Raw genomic sequence first — 14,162 nt, 5'->3', positions numbered from 1 at the left:
TAATGTCAAGTTTTTTTATATCATATTCAAGTTTGTCGCACTTATTACTCTGTTCATCAAGTTTGTGATGTACTTCAGTGAGTTGTTGCTTACATAATTCTAAATGATTTCTTACCAAGCCAGTCCGTTTTACTTCCTCTTCGTAGTCAATTTTATTTTGAAGATATTCCATATTTTTATCCTCTAAAATTTTTACTTGTCTTTTAAGATCACTAAAATCTTCCAGTTTTTTTTTATAAGATTCAATTGTTAACTCATATTTTGTCACTTTGTCTACAGTTTCTCGTAAAGCATCGACTTCATCTTTCAAATGATTAGCTTCATCTGCTGCTTTTTGAAGATCTAATTGTTTAGTTTGTAGTTCTAAAGTTTCTTTTTCTAATAATTCTACTTTTAATCTATAATCATCTCGTGATGTTTCTAATTTAAACATTTCATCTTTAAGAGCTTCAAGTTGTTTACGAAGTCCTGAGTACTTAAGACTTGAAGTAGTTCCCGATTCTTCTGGATTTTCAAATTCTTTTAATCTTTCCTGGAATTTTTTGTTTTCTAATTGTAAAATACTTTTTTCTTCTTGCAAAAGAGATAGTTGTTGATCTAGTTCATGACATCTTTGGGCCATTTGGTCTCTAGTATCTATTGCTGCTTGAAGTTCAATCAATAATCTCTGTTGAGTTCCATCAGCTATATCAAATGATTCAAAATTTAAACTAGCTCCGAGACTGAGACGTGGTCCATGTACACTATTTTCTAATTCTTGAATGCTTTGCATAATTACCTACAAAATAGTAATATTTAAAATAAATTTGTATTAGAAATAAGTTGTTAGATTCAAATATTTTAATAAATAGGAATATGAATATAATAATTTATTATAAAGTTATATTAGTTAACTTTTTTATATAATGTTATATAAATTAACAAGTGTCAAAGAATCGAGAAATTACTCTTGAATCATTTTCCTTTTAATTTCTTAAATTACAAAACGGTGGTAAAAGAATTTGTTATTTACCTGTTGTACTGACTCTTCCAATCCCATAATACGAGTTATATAATGTTGTTTTTCATTACAATTGACAGCACAGCCTAGTATAAGTTGTAAAAGTCTTTTTAATTCATGACAATCACAGTGTTCACCAATTTTCTGAGCATCAGGTTTCACATACCCAGATAAATGTTGATTTAAACATTCAACATAATATTCAGTTACAGCCTCAATGATTTTTTTTAAATTGCTAACTTTCAGACGCCAATTGGAACCTACATCTGTCTTGATTTTGCAATTCCACAAAGGTGTGAACCACTCTGGCGCAATTTGAGTTAATGCTTCAGCTAAGGCAACTCCATTGCTTATATCTTCTGCAGTGAAATGAACAGCACAAAGTTCAAAAGTATTTAGCCACTTAATTAAACTACTAAGTTGTTGGTCGCTCATTCTCACAAATTTTTTTATATGCAAAAATAACTATCTATCTATCTATATATATATATATATATATATATATATATATATATATGTTCACGTGCGTGTACTTGTGTATTAGCTTGTTATTTTTTTCTTTGGAGTTACACTATTGTACTTATGTGACTATATAATCACAATTAATAGCAAACACCATTTTTTTTTAATTTAATTAGTTTATAAAAATAAGAATAAAATTTCCAATAAATATTCAATATTACAACCACTGAACGACCTCATTTTTAGAATGTTGAAAAGATGTAGGTACAAACGACGACAAAAAATATGAATTCATGGCGACAAACGATTCATTATATTATGACGTCATATAATTCTAATGTAATTCTGTAACTGGTTGGAAAAGCACAAATGTGTGTTTATTATAACTACCCTTTACTTTCTATACGAAATAAAATACAATACAGTAGTTAATATATCATCTAATTTAAGTTTTTTAAAGAATTTTGTTATTATTATTCATATATGTTTTATTTATTTGAGTATTTAAAAATTAAATGAATATAATTTAATAAATTATTATTTTGTGTGAAATATTCAAAAATTGTATTTTTTATTTTGTATATGTTTAAATTCGTTATTTCAACATTTTTATTGCATCTGCATGCATTTTAGATAACTTTGGTTATAGCAAAATTTCTAAAAGTGTATATTAAGATGTTATGTAATAAGATGAGTGAATTTTAGACTACAAAAATTATTTTCAATTGTAAACAATTAATAAAAAATAAAAATACAACTTTTGCTCGTAGAATGTTCTCCAAATTTAGTTTTATACAAATAGAATTTTTACGGTATATATATATATATATATGATTAGAAGTCAAATATTATTTCAAAATAATATATTGTAATATAAAATTTAAAACGTTATAAAAAATATATATAAAATTTTTCTTTTAAAACAAATTTGCTTATAAATTAATTCATCGGATGATTGAAGAATGCGATAAAGCATTTACATATAACTACGATTATTACATATCAAAATATATATAAATTTCTTTTGATAATACAATTTTAGGTAATTAATATTTCATAAAGGATTAAATAAGATATTTATATTTTAGTTCAGTAGCCTTTTAAATACTGCATTTTCAATGTGAATAAATTAAATTAATTATTATTTTAATGAATTAAAAATCTAAGCATTTTAGTAGTTTTATTTAAAACGAAGAACGACATCTATTACCGTGAATGAAAGCTAAACTAATGTATGAGAATGAAATAATCATAATTGGAAAATATCACAATAATAATATAAGTAATTTATATCCTAATAATCTTCAACTATATAATTTAATTTATGTGTTCATGAATGAATCAATGCCAGCCAGTGAAAGTAGTGTTCCTATTTGAAGTATACTCAAGTAAACTTAAACTTATTATTATCAATTTAATGACGTATGCTGAATGAAAATGAAATGGCGTACATTGCATACAACCTCACAACACAAAAAATGGTTATATGTATCATTTAATGATATAAACATAATCGAATAACATTGTTGCGAACAAAAGTTATTTCCATATTTGTGTAGTTGAATATAACAGAACAAATTGATTATTAATATCGAAAAGCAAAATATACAAATATAAATTATAAATATAAATAAATAATACGATATTTTTAAATTTAAATTATAAAATGTATTCAAATTTATATTTTTAAGAAATAGAATAAAATTTGAAACTTACATAATTAATAAACAATTAAAAAATTGTTTTTCTATTGAATAAAAGAGAAATATTTGTGTAATATACGTATATATTTGTTGACATAAATGAATATTACATTATTATATATTCTTTTGATCTACGAGAAAAGTATTTGAAAAGTATATTTTTATTATTAAATTTATTTAAAGATGGGATGTTTATAAATTTTTAATTTTTTAAATAAATTTGTTGATATTGTTTAGACTGAAAAATAATGTATCAATGCTGTTCATACTCGATTTTTCAAAATGAAAAAATATTAATATATTTCTAATTACATTTGAAAATATAAATTCTTTTAACTATATCTAGTTTTAATAAAGAGGCAAAATATGCATATTGTAATTACTAATTTTTAAAACTTTAGATTATTGTAAATGCATACATTAATAACGTCCTTAAAAACGGCAATTTTTTAAAATTATTAATTTTGGAACAAAATATTAATGTTATTGTTAAGATGATAATATTAATACATAAATTCATGAATATCCTTATTGAAATTTTCAAAAATTAATCTACTGCTTAAAAAAATCAATCGTTACTCTTCCTCAATTTAAGAAAACTAATATCTTAAAAGACAATAATTGTTTTCAAAAAATCTTTTTTGAATTAGTAATGATATACAAGTGGTACATTTTGTTATATTTTCATACAACATAATATTTAGTTATATGATAGTTATTTATATTATTGCATAACTGTGCATGAAAATAGTTGTGAATAGTTACACCATAAATATGGATTATTTATAAAAAACTCATATAATTCCAGGAAAGTAAATATATAAAATTAAATGTTAGAATAGATTAAGATCTGTTGATATATATGAAATAAAAAGACATTAAATAAATGAAGGATTTAACTAAAATTCTTTTAAATTTAACTATTAAATATTTTCAGTGATACAAATATTTCTCAATACTTATTTTAATTCTCTATATTTGTTTTATTTTCATTGTAATTCATGATTTTGTCAAAAAAATGCTACCCTTCATTCTTTATCTGTTAATTGTGTTTAATACGATTTCGTAATAATGAAATATATTTTATAAAATTATAATATATTATTTAATTTTTTTTTAATTTTGTGTAGATTACTATTACGTTTGCATGCCTTTACATTTATAGTAATTTATTCATTTTTTTATTTGATAAATAATTCTTTTATAAAGTTATAATAATGTTCTTGTGGATAGGTTTATAAAGTTATTTTTAAAATAAGTTGTTATTATAAATAATAATTTATAATAACGAAACAATAAAAATGGAATATGATGTAATCAATATTAATTTTTTGAAAAACGATATTGGTAGAATTATAAACAATGGATGCTCAATTTTAAATTATTGCTCAACATTAAAATATATATTAAAATATATAAAAGTATGATTTAACTTTATATAAGATTCTCCTTTTTCATGATAAATACTACTTATACAAATTTTTTTGAAATATCCAATGATTACATTAAATACTGATTTTGATAATTATCTTTTAAAAACTGATTATGGGTTTTAATAAGTTTCCATTGATTATTGCAATATAAACATTTTTAATTTGTTGTCAACAGTTAATTGAATCAAATTGAAAATCTATATGTATAATCTAGATGTATTTTCTTTGTTTAATAATATAGTGAGGCGTAAAAAATTCTGCCATTCGCAAATGCATTTATAATTGGGTACATTTCTACACTATTATAAAAGACGAATCTAAACTATTAAAGTTTATAATTTAATCATTATACCATCTAATTACTACAAAAGAAAAAGCTTGTTATCGCTACGAGTTTGAAAAGATAGAACATAAGCCCTTACATAATATTAATTTTCGTAATTAACGTAGTATGCAATTTTACTTAGATAGACAGTAAGTCTTAAATTTATCAAAATACTGAAAATTAACCATAATTGCGAAAAATTATACATGTTCGTGTATCTGTACACTGTAAATAATTATGATTATTACCAGATTTTTAATATATTGAAAGTACTAATAGAAGATGATAGAATTCGAATCCTGTTATAAATTCTAAAATTTTAGTCGTGAAACCAAAATTAGAATAGAAATATATTTCAATATTTTTTTATGAAAATTTGATTTGTATATTGAGTTCATAAGCAAAGAATTTTATTGATATATTTAATAAAAATTTTTGGAAAATGCGGGTTTGGATATGGCGCTTCCTATCTTAATGATTGTAATAATTATTTTACACTGTAGTATATAGAATACAGCATAACTGTTGCGTCATAAAATAAAAAGTGACCAATGAATAGATAGATTGAATAAATATAATTATTTAAATATAAGGAGGATATATTCTGTGTAGGTGTGATAAATATAAAAAGAAACGTTGTTTTTAGTAAAATTACTTGGTTTTATTGCTTAATCATCATTTCATCAGCATACAGGCAGCGTGTAGGTGTTCCTGGTTACAAGTAAAAAATTCATAATTGGTGTCAATATAAGAATTAGATGTGCGTTAAGTTCAAGACGTTCATCAGGTAAGCAGTTATCTGTCGCTGATTTTAAAAGTAGCTGTAAATAGTAAAAAGTATTGCATTTTGTCTTCTTAATTATTATGTATGACATTTTTAGCAATAATATCAACGGTACGTCACACATTCTTTTATTCCAGATAATTAAGTATTTTGTAATTTAAACAATGAATTGTTTGATTCACTGTTTTATTTATAATTATAAATACGCGGTGTAACGAGGTGAAAAACAGTATTCTAATTAAAATGTAAAATTACCTGAATTAAAAATAGATAGAAATATTGATATCTATTTTGCATTTGTATGTATTTTATAATATTCAAAATATTTCTGTAATTTGTACAAATTTAATTTAATGATTAATATTAAACTATCTTGGAAAGTGATTTTCAATTAATTTTTATTACTTTATCAGTTATCAAATTTGTAATATTATTTTGATGTAATTCGTAAAAGTTTCAGAACTAATTATTATAGTATAATAATTTATCAAACTGCTTTAAAAATTTATTTATTGAAAAGAAATACTAATTCACTAATACCTTTGTAAAATACTTATTTATTTTTCCGATTTTATTTTCTTTTTATTTCTATTAATGTGAAGTTTCATGTATTACAAATTGATTTATATTTTTTATCAAAATAATTGATATATATAAAAATAGATTTTAGATATTTATTATTTATAAAGTTTTTATTTTTAGATCATTTATATTAAATTAATAATGGTTGAATCGGATCAATATGAAGATGAGAGAATATTTCTAAAAAAATTCCAAAATAATACTATATTAAATGAAGTTTATAATAAATGTCCTAGACATGAATTATTCGATATAAATTTACAGTACGAAAAAACTTGTATGAAAAATGTAATAATTGATGAAGAAAAACCAGATTTAAGTCAATCTTATTCAAATAGTATTGATAATGGTATAAATAAAACAAATGATAATATAAATATAGTGAATAAGGTTAAAAATGATTTAGAGATGAAAGAAACAGAATTAGAAGTTTTAGAAAATTATGGCCAAATAAATATAAATACTAATATTTTAAGTGCTGTAATTAATAAAGGAAATAACTTAATTAAAAAAAAAAAAAATGATAATGAAAATATAAATTATAACACAATAGATAGAAAATTGATAGAAAAATATACAGAAGGTGAAATTAAAATAGAATGTACTGAAAATATAATTAAAAAAATGCAGAATAAAAACAAAGAAGATAAAATAGTGAGATAATTTTTACTAAAAAATTTTTTATTATAAGTAAATACTGTTTACATTTTGTGAAGTATTTATAGAATTAAAAAAGTTGTGGAGTATATTATTTTTAGAATTATTGAATATAATTATTTTTATTTTTATTATATTTTAATGTATATGCATTGTCAAGATAATGGTTATTGAATTTTATTGTATTGTTTTCTTAAATAATATAAAATAGAAAATAATTAGAAGTTCAATAATACACTTTAATATTTAATTATCATTCTGTGTAAATTATATATTTTTATTAAAAAGGAAAAAATATAAGATTAGGCTTTTTATAAAATAATAGTAATATAAATATATTGTAAAGTCTGACAATAATTTAATTATTGATTTACAATTTTTAAACTTATGAAAATTAATATTATTAGCTATACAAGCACAAAATAAAAGAAAATGTGTTATGCTTATTTTTAATGTGAAGTAGATAATTACATTTTATTCTCTTATAGCTTTTTAGTAATTACAAAAGTTTAAGATTTTTATAATTATTAATAATCAAATTAATTTTTTAGTAGCTCTTTAAAAATATAATAATATTGATATCTTGTATTACATTTGAACTCTTGTTATATATTCATATATAACAATTATTATATGAATATTTATATCATTTATAAATAACTAAATATATTGAGAAATAAAATAATTTTATTTTATTGTAAGTTGTTATTTCTTATAATTCATAAAACATTGAAATAATAAAGAAACACATTAATTTAACATTTTTAAATAGATTATTAAAGCAACAAAAGAAAATTTAAATGATTATGTAAATGAATTAGAAAATGAAACATTGACAAAAAGTTTTAAAAATAGTAATACTGAAATTATAAATGGCATAGAGTTAATTGTTGAATGTGCAAGTGATGAAGAAATTAGCGAAGTAAGTGAAAGAGAAGAAAATTCAAAATCAAGATCAAAAACCATAATAATTAGAGAAAAACCAAATGCTTCTGAAGTTGATGTAAGTTTATCTGAAACAGAAAAATCGGATTCATACAATATTATAGAATCAAAATCAAAAATAAATGCAGATTTCAGTAAGGGTACTGTTGAAAATAAAATAAAGAGAAGAAATAGAAAGAAATCTGTACTCTATAAAGCAATAGTTTCTGAATCTGAAAACAGCATAAAATCAAATTCTGATGATGAGGACTATAGCCCTATTACAAGAAAAAGAATTAAAAAATTTAGTCCAAAAAAATATATAAAAGCTACAGAAACAAAAAGAGGTAGAGGTCGTCCTCGTGGTAGACCACCAAAAATTAGGAAAATATTGAACGAATTATTAGATCATAAAAAGGAACATATAAAAGAATCTTTCAAATTAAATATTGATCCAAAGTTTGATGAAAAAGCAGATAAAAATCTTGTACAAGTAACAATTTCAAATAATACGGATGAATCAAAGAATGAAAGTTCTGGAAAAGAAACATTTAATGAATACTATAACATTAAAAATATAAAAACAAAAAAGTCCAGTGTAAGTTTTCATATTATTCTTTAAACTCAAAAGACTGATTATTACAAATGTAGAAATATTTTCTAATACTTTTTGAGATTTTACCAGTTTTGAGATGTATTATTTTATAAAAATATAACATACAATATAATATTTCAGAGTTCAGTATTTTATTTTTTTTATTACAAAAAGTAATGTTTATATTTCTTTTAACAGACAGTGAATATATATATATTTTAATTTAAAATAATGTATTTTTTAATTTATTGTGTGTTTTTCAATGATTATCAAAATAAATCTTCATATGTCCCATAAGATTTAAAATCTTTGTAAAAGAGCTATAAATTAAACAAATTTTTAACTATATTTATATTATATTTATATTAAATAAAAATAATTATTGTTAATTACAGATTTATTAACTTCTATTATTTACGTATTTTCAATAAATTTAATTAACAATTATAAAATTTTAATAAAATTATGCTATTAAATTTTTCTAAACAAATGAAGTATGTACAATTTTGTAGTTTTTATTAATTATTGTCTACATTTACTTTAATTGATTACTTCTACGGGCAAAATTTTTTTAGCAATTTAAAAATAAGATGATAGATAAATTAAAAAAATTGATTCAGACTGCTGGAATTAAGGTTCATTGTTATCAAGCCTTACTCAAAGATTATAAAACAGATACTTCTAAAATAAAATATCTATATAAATTCTTAGAAGAACATGGTATGGTAGGAAGACCAACTTTAGAAAAGTGTAAAAAACTTCGAATAAAAAATTATACTATGAAAGAAATTGAGGAATTGAATACAAAAAGTATTATTTCAGAAAGTAAGTTTTTTTAAATTAAAATTTATAATTAATATTTATATTTAAGATATAATTAATTAATTTAAATAGCTCGTAGTGCTCGAGGTAACAATACACGAAAATTCATCATTGAATCAGAAGTTTCTGCATCTCCAAATAAAAAATGTTGTTCTTCATTTAAAAGAATCAAGGCAATTATTGATAGTGACTCTGAATAACACATGATTTACTAAATAATTTTATATTTAAATATATTCTTATAATTTACTATACATATTTGAAAATATAAAGAGGCTTCAATTATAAATTATTATATATCTTAGTTTGTATACATCCAATAATTGTTTATTAAAAAATATAAAAATATAAATTTATTTAAAAATATATTAGTTCTTAATTTTACATTTCATCATCTTAGTTATTTAGAGTAAAAGTTTTGTAATGCAATTTTTACTACAGAGAGGCTTATTTCTTTTTACAGCTATTTGACCTCCTAAAAGGCTTTTTTTACATATAAAACAACAAAAACAATAATCTGTTGCATGAAAATTAAGGTTTTTTATTGTCACTCCTTGTTGATTAGCAGCAATAATGTTATTGCACGTATTACAAGTTTTAGCATAATTTTTTTGATAACAAGGTAAACAAAGAGGTCTATCATTTTCTGAAATATATTGTTTTCCAGCTAATGGGATATCACAATCCCAACAACAAAAATGTTTCACATGATAATTATGATTTTCAGCTACTGTATATTCTCGAACAAATATGAGCTAGTTTAGAATTAAATTACAAGATTATTTTTAAATTATAAAAATATTTTAGATGCACTAATAATTATTATAAAATTACCTCATCGCAGGCAAAACATCTTGGCATTTCTAAATGATTTGCAAGATCTCTTCCACAATATAATTTACCTTTGTAAATAAAATAAACTAAATCCACAAGAAGTTCATTGCATGTAGAGCATACAAAGCAACCTGGATGCCACACTGCATCCTTAATTTTATCTGCTGTGACAATAACATTTCCAGAATGTATAACTTCTTCACATTTATAACATTGATTTAACTTATCATCATGCATTGTCAATCCTTCCATTTTTTCTGATAATTTCTCACTATTCTCTGGATTTTGACAAGTATTTGAGGCGCTACATGCTGTTTCTGGAAAGATAGGATTATTTAAAATTTCAGAATATATTACACTTGACTGTGGGAGCGAAGAAATACTAAGTTGAGCTTGAAGGTGATCCAATGGCTTAGGCAATAATTGTGAAGAAAATTCATTTTTATTACTTTCATTCAAACCCGTAGGTTTATTTTCAAAAGGTTTGATTTGATAAAAATCTTTCATTATTTGTTCAGAATTTAAAACGAACGAAGGATGACTAAAATAAAATAAGTAAAATTGGTTTACCTTTTTTAAAAAAATACAATTTAAAAAGTACCATACATTATTTATATTAAAATATAATTTTTATTTTACCTTATATGTTCTAATTCTCTTGAAACTACTGCATTCTGATAATCATTTTTATTGCTATATTTACTACTGGGTTTTTCACGAATATACATTAAATCTTTTTCATCTAAGCTACTACCAACGATATTACTAGTATTTACAGAACTTGGTGATAAAAGAGCTTCTGAAAGTATTTGTTTAGTAAATAAAGTATTAGAGCTTAAGTTACTTAAAATTTTAAAATTTTGTTCACTTTGACAACTTGAATTTTCAACCTGTGTTCTTGAATCACTTAAAATGGGTTTTGAAGCCTTATGAGCTTTATATTTCGCATATTCTTCATTTACAAAAGAATTTGGATTTTTGGAATATTTCAATTCATAACATGATTTATTCTCTTTTGAAAGATATGTTTTTTTATTATTAGCATTTGTTATATTGGCTTGTAAAGAATAATCTCTTGATATATTGATTGCTTCAGCGAAATTACTATGATTTGAAATATTTGGCAACGAATAGTTATATTGTCCTAATTGAGAACGAACTTTATTGTTAGCTTGTAAATATGGTGCTTCTTTTCTTTCTATATTAGAAGTTAGCAGAATATTATCATTGCTAAATATAAATGGTACATTAGATTTTGAATGCGTTTGAAGCATTTTTGAAATGAAATTGCTTGGTGTACGAAGATTTAATATGCTATTTAGATTGGATAAATGTTCATTATCTTGAGGACTAAATTGTTGCACATCAGTTGCATTGACTGGAGTCATCAAAGATTGATTAAAAGGTTGTATATTTGTCAGCTGAAAAATAAAAATTATGTGCTAATATTAGATTGATATTTAAAATCTGAAATAATCATTAACAATAAACATTTTATTATATATTATTTATTATATAATAAACATTTAATTACTAACATAAATATTCACTTAAATATTTATCTTTTACATAAATTATTTCTTTAAAATATTTAAATATATATATTTCTAATACTGATGTACATATATGTATTTTTGTTAAAATTATTTAATATATAATAAATACGAAATAATTTTAAATACTATCAAATATTATTGATAATACATGGAGTTATCATCTAAAATAATTTTTTAAAAGAATTAATAAGGAATAAATACCTTGGCAACTTTTCCTTGACCTGCACAATTTTTTAAATTATCCAAATATTTCTTAAACTCCTTTCTTTCTTGTTCACTAAGTTCATCGCAAGTTTTGTAATCAATATCGTGCAAAGGCAATTGTTTTTGGAGTTGTTGTCTTCTTAAAACAGCACCAGCTGAACCTTTAATTGGTAATTTTTCAAGTGGTAGAGCTTTCATATAATCTGCAGCTAACTCTTTTGTTGTATCAGGTGGAATCCAATCAAATGAAGTTTGGGACTGTAGTTCTTTTATATCATTTACTTGCAATACTGAAAAGAAATATTCATGTCGATTTTAAAAAGATATAGGAATTATTTATAATTATTACTACTTACATACAAATTGATTATTCTTTTCTTTTCTGTTTAATCCAAAAATTATTTTAAACTGTGGAAACTCATAATCATCAATGTCATGATCATCTCCTCTGCACTTACAATTTTTACATATTTTTCTCCAAAAATGCAAATCTAACCCAGGGCATATTAATTTACAATTTAAACAAGAAGCACCTGCTCCGGTTTCATGAGCTAATCTAGGCTATATTATAACAAACAGATATAACAAATTTTACATATTAAAATAACAGTATATCTAAATTTTTAAAAGCCAATATTTATAAAAATCAATAATTTTATATTAATAATTAATAGAAATTGTTAAATATTTTATAAGTAAATTTATAAATGGTATCATCAATAATTTATATCTTTTATTATATAATATTAATAATATAACAAACAATACAGCTAATATTGTAGTTACATGTATGTTAAAAATAAAATAAAAATCAATACCTTATGTTTTCTACTTTCTAATTCTAATAACCACTTTGGTTTATCGTCTTGATTTTTCATATTTTAATACAACTAATAACCACTTTGGTTTATCGTCTTGATTTTTCATATTTTAAAAAATTATGTTTTTTAATACACTAGTTATTACAGATTTGTAAGATTAAAATTATGTTCAAAAAGTTTAAATAACACTATTTTATAAAAGAAATCTCAAGAAATTATAAACACGTTATTTTTTAGTATTTATTATTTAGTACTAAAGAATATAATTTTTAATGTTTAAATTTTAGACATTTGATATAGAATCTTCAATAATTATTTTATTTAACTAAAATAGAATATAAAACAGTTTTATACTAGGAATTTTAGTTGTCTGCTTTGTGCATGCCAGCACTTCTATATATATATATTTCAAGGACCAATCAACATGAATTATTTAGCACACACAATTTTATAGTACCACATTTCCTTTGGCTGACTAATTCTGTACAGCTAAAAAATGAAACTATCTTTAATACGTTGAGTGTTTTATAATTTAATTGAAAAAATTGCAACTTAACATGCCTTATCTTTTTAAATATAATTACTGAATTAATTAAATCAAATAATCTAAATTTAAATGGATATGGCTATTTAATAGATTTATGATCATAGAAGCAATGATTTTTACTACACATTAAATTATAAAAGTATTTAAAATTAAAAATGATGGTCAAAATTACATATGTAAGTTATTGTAAAATATATCTAATTATTTTATTTTGCCTTGCACTTAATTTTATTAATTTTATATTTAGGTTATGTTCACACATGTAGTACAGGTTTCTGATTGGCCGTTATAAATGTAAAGAATCTCGTTAAATTGATAAATTTTATCTTATTTCTTAGGCATTGTCAAAGCTGTAGTAAAAAATATTCAAAAATAATCAAATATAAATATTTTTTATAACACGAATTGAATGAAGTGGATCAATGTAATATTATAATAAATATTTTAACAATCTTCCTGCAATACTTTTAACGTGTACACTTATTTTATTTACATTTAAATTATAAGATCCTATTAATTTACAATAAGTTATTTTATATTTACTACAGATTGTGACTAACGTATTGTATATATATATATATATATTACAAGAACAAAGTGTGAACTAATTAATTTGCATAGAATAATGTTTATGCATATCGATGCATCAGATGTGTTTAAAATATTTTTTATTTCAATGTAAAGAAAAACTTAATTCAATCTATATTATATAAACTTTATATGAATTACATAATTATATCAATTTTTATATTAATTTTATATAAATATTTATATAGTTTACATTTTCAATAAAAAAGTAAATAAAAATGAATTATCATTTACATATGTATTTTATATATTTTTATTAAAAAGTTTCAAATTTTTTATTTTAAAAATTCAATATTTATATTTAATTTTTATGTTACCTCAGTTA

General features: G+C 21.8%; 3 protein-coding genes across 3 annotated transcripts in view; 1 reads left to right on the top strand and 2 right to left on the bottom strand.

Moving 5' to 3' along the window:
- hook (hook microtubule tethering protein) overlaps positions 1–1,487 on the bottom strand; it is a 3,061-nt gene extending 1,574 nt beyond the window's left edge. Inside the window, exons 1-2 of the mRNA XM_011501501.1 lie at positions 1,013–1,487; positions 5–778 (exon numbers count right to left, since the gene is read on the bottom strand). Coding sequence (XP_011499803.1) covers positions 5–778; positions 1,013–1,435 — 1,197 coding nt within the window. The 5' untranslated portion in view covers positions 1,436–1,487. The remainder of the gene's footprint in view (positions 1–4; positions 779–1,012) is intronic.
- Positions 1,488–7,736: 6,249 nt separating this feature from the next.
- Positions 7,737–9,554, top strand: LOC105363729 (HIRA-interacting protein 3; the record flags this gene model as incomplete). The annotated part of the gene is made up of 3 exons (XM_011501488.1): positions 7,737–8,468; positions 9,041–9,290; positions 9,360–9,554. Coding segments are annotated over 3 exons (1,110 nt in total), but the record flags the coding sequence as incomplete, so codon positions are not given.
- Positions 9,555–9,669: 115 nt separating this feature from the next.
- Tes (testin LIM domain protein) lies at positions 9,670–12,760 on the bottom strand. Its single transcript, XM_011501475.1, has 6 exons — positions 12,700–12,760; positions 12,238–12,442; positions 11,879–12,171; positions 10,761–11,542; positions 10,122–10,662; positions 9,670–10,042 (listed from the first exon to the last, which is right to left on the bottom strand). Exons 1-6 carry the CDS (start codon positions 12,757–12,759, stop codon positions 9,692–9,694), a joined length of 2,232 nt encoding a protein of 743 aa, XP_011499777.1. The 5' UTR covers position 12,760; the 3' UTR covers positions 9,670–9,691.
- Positions 12,761–14,162: the final 1,402 nt, after the last annotated feature.

Source organism: Ceratosolen solmsi, unplaced genomic scaffold (assembly GCF_000503995.2).
Source record: "Ceratosolen solmsi marchali unplaced genomic scaffold, CerSol_1.0 scaffold10, whole genome shotgun sequence".
Taxonomy (NCBI): domain Eukaryota; kingdom Metazoa; phylum Arthropoda; class Insecta; order Hymenoptera; family Agaonidae; genus Ceratosolen; species Ceratosolen solmsi.
This window is presented reverse-complemented; position numbering and strand designations above follow the sequence as displayed.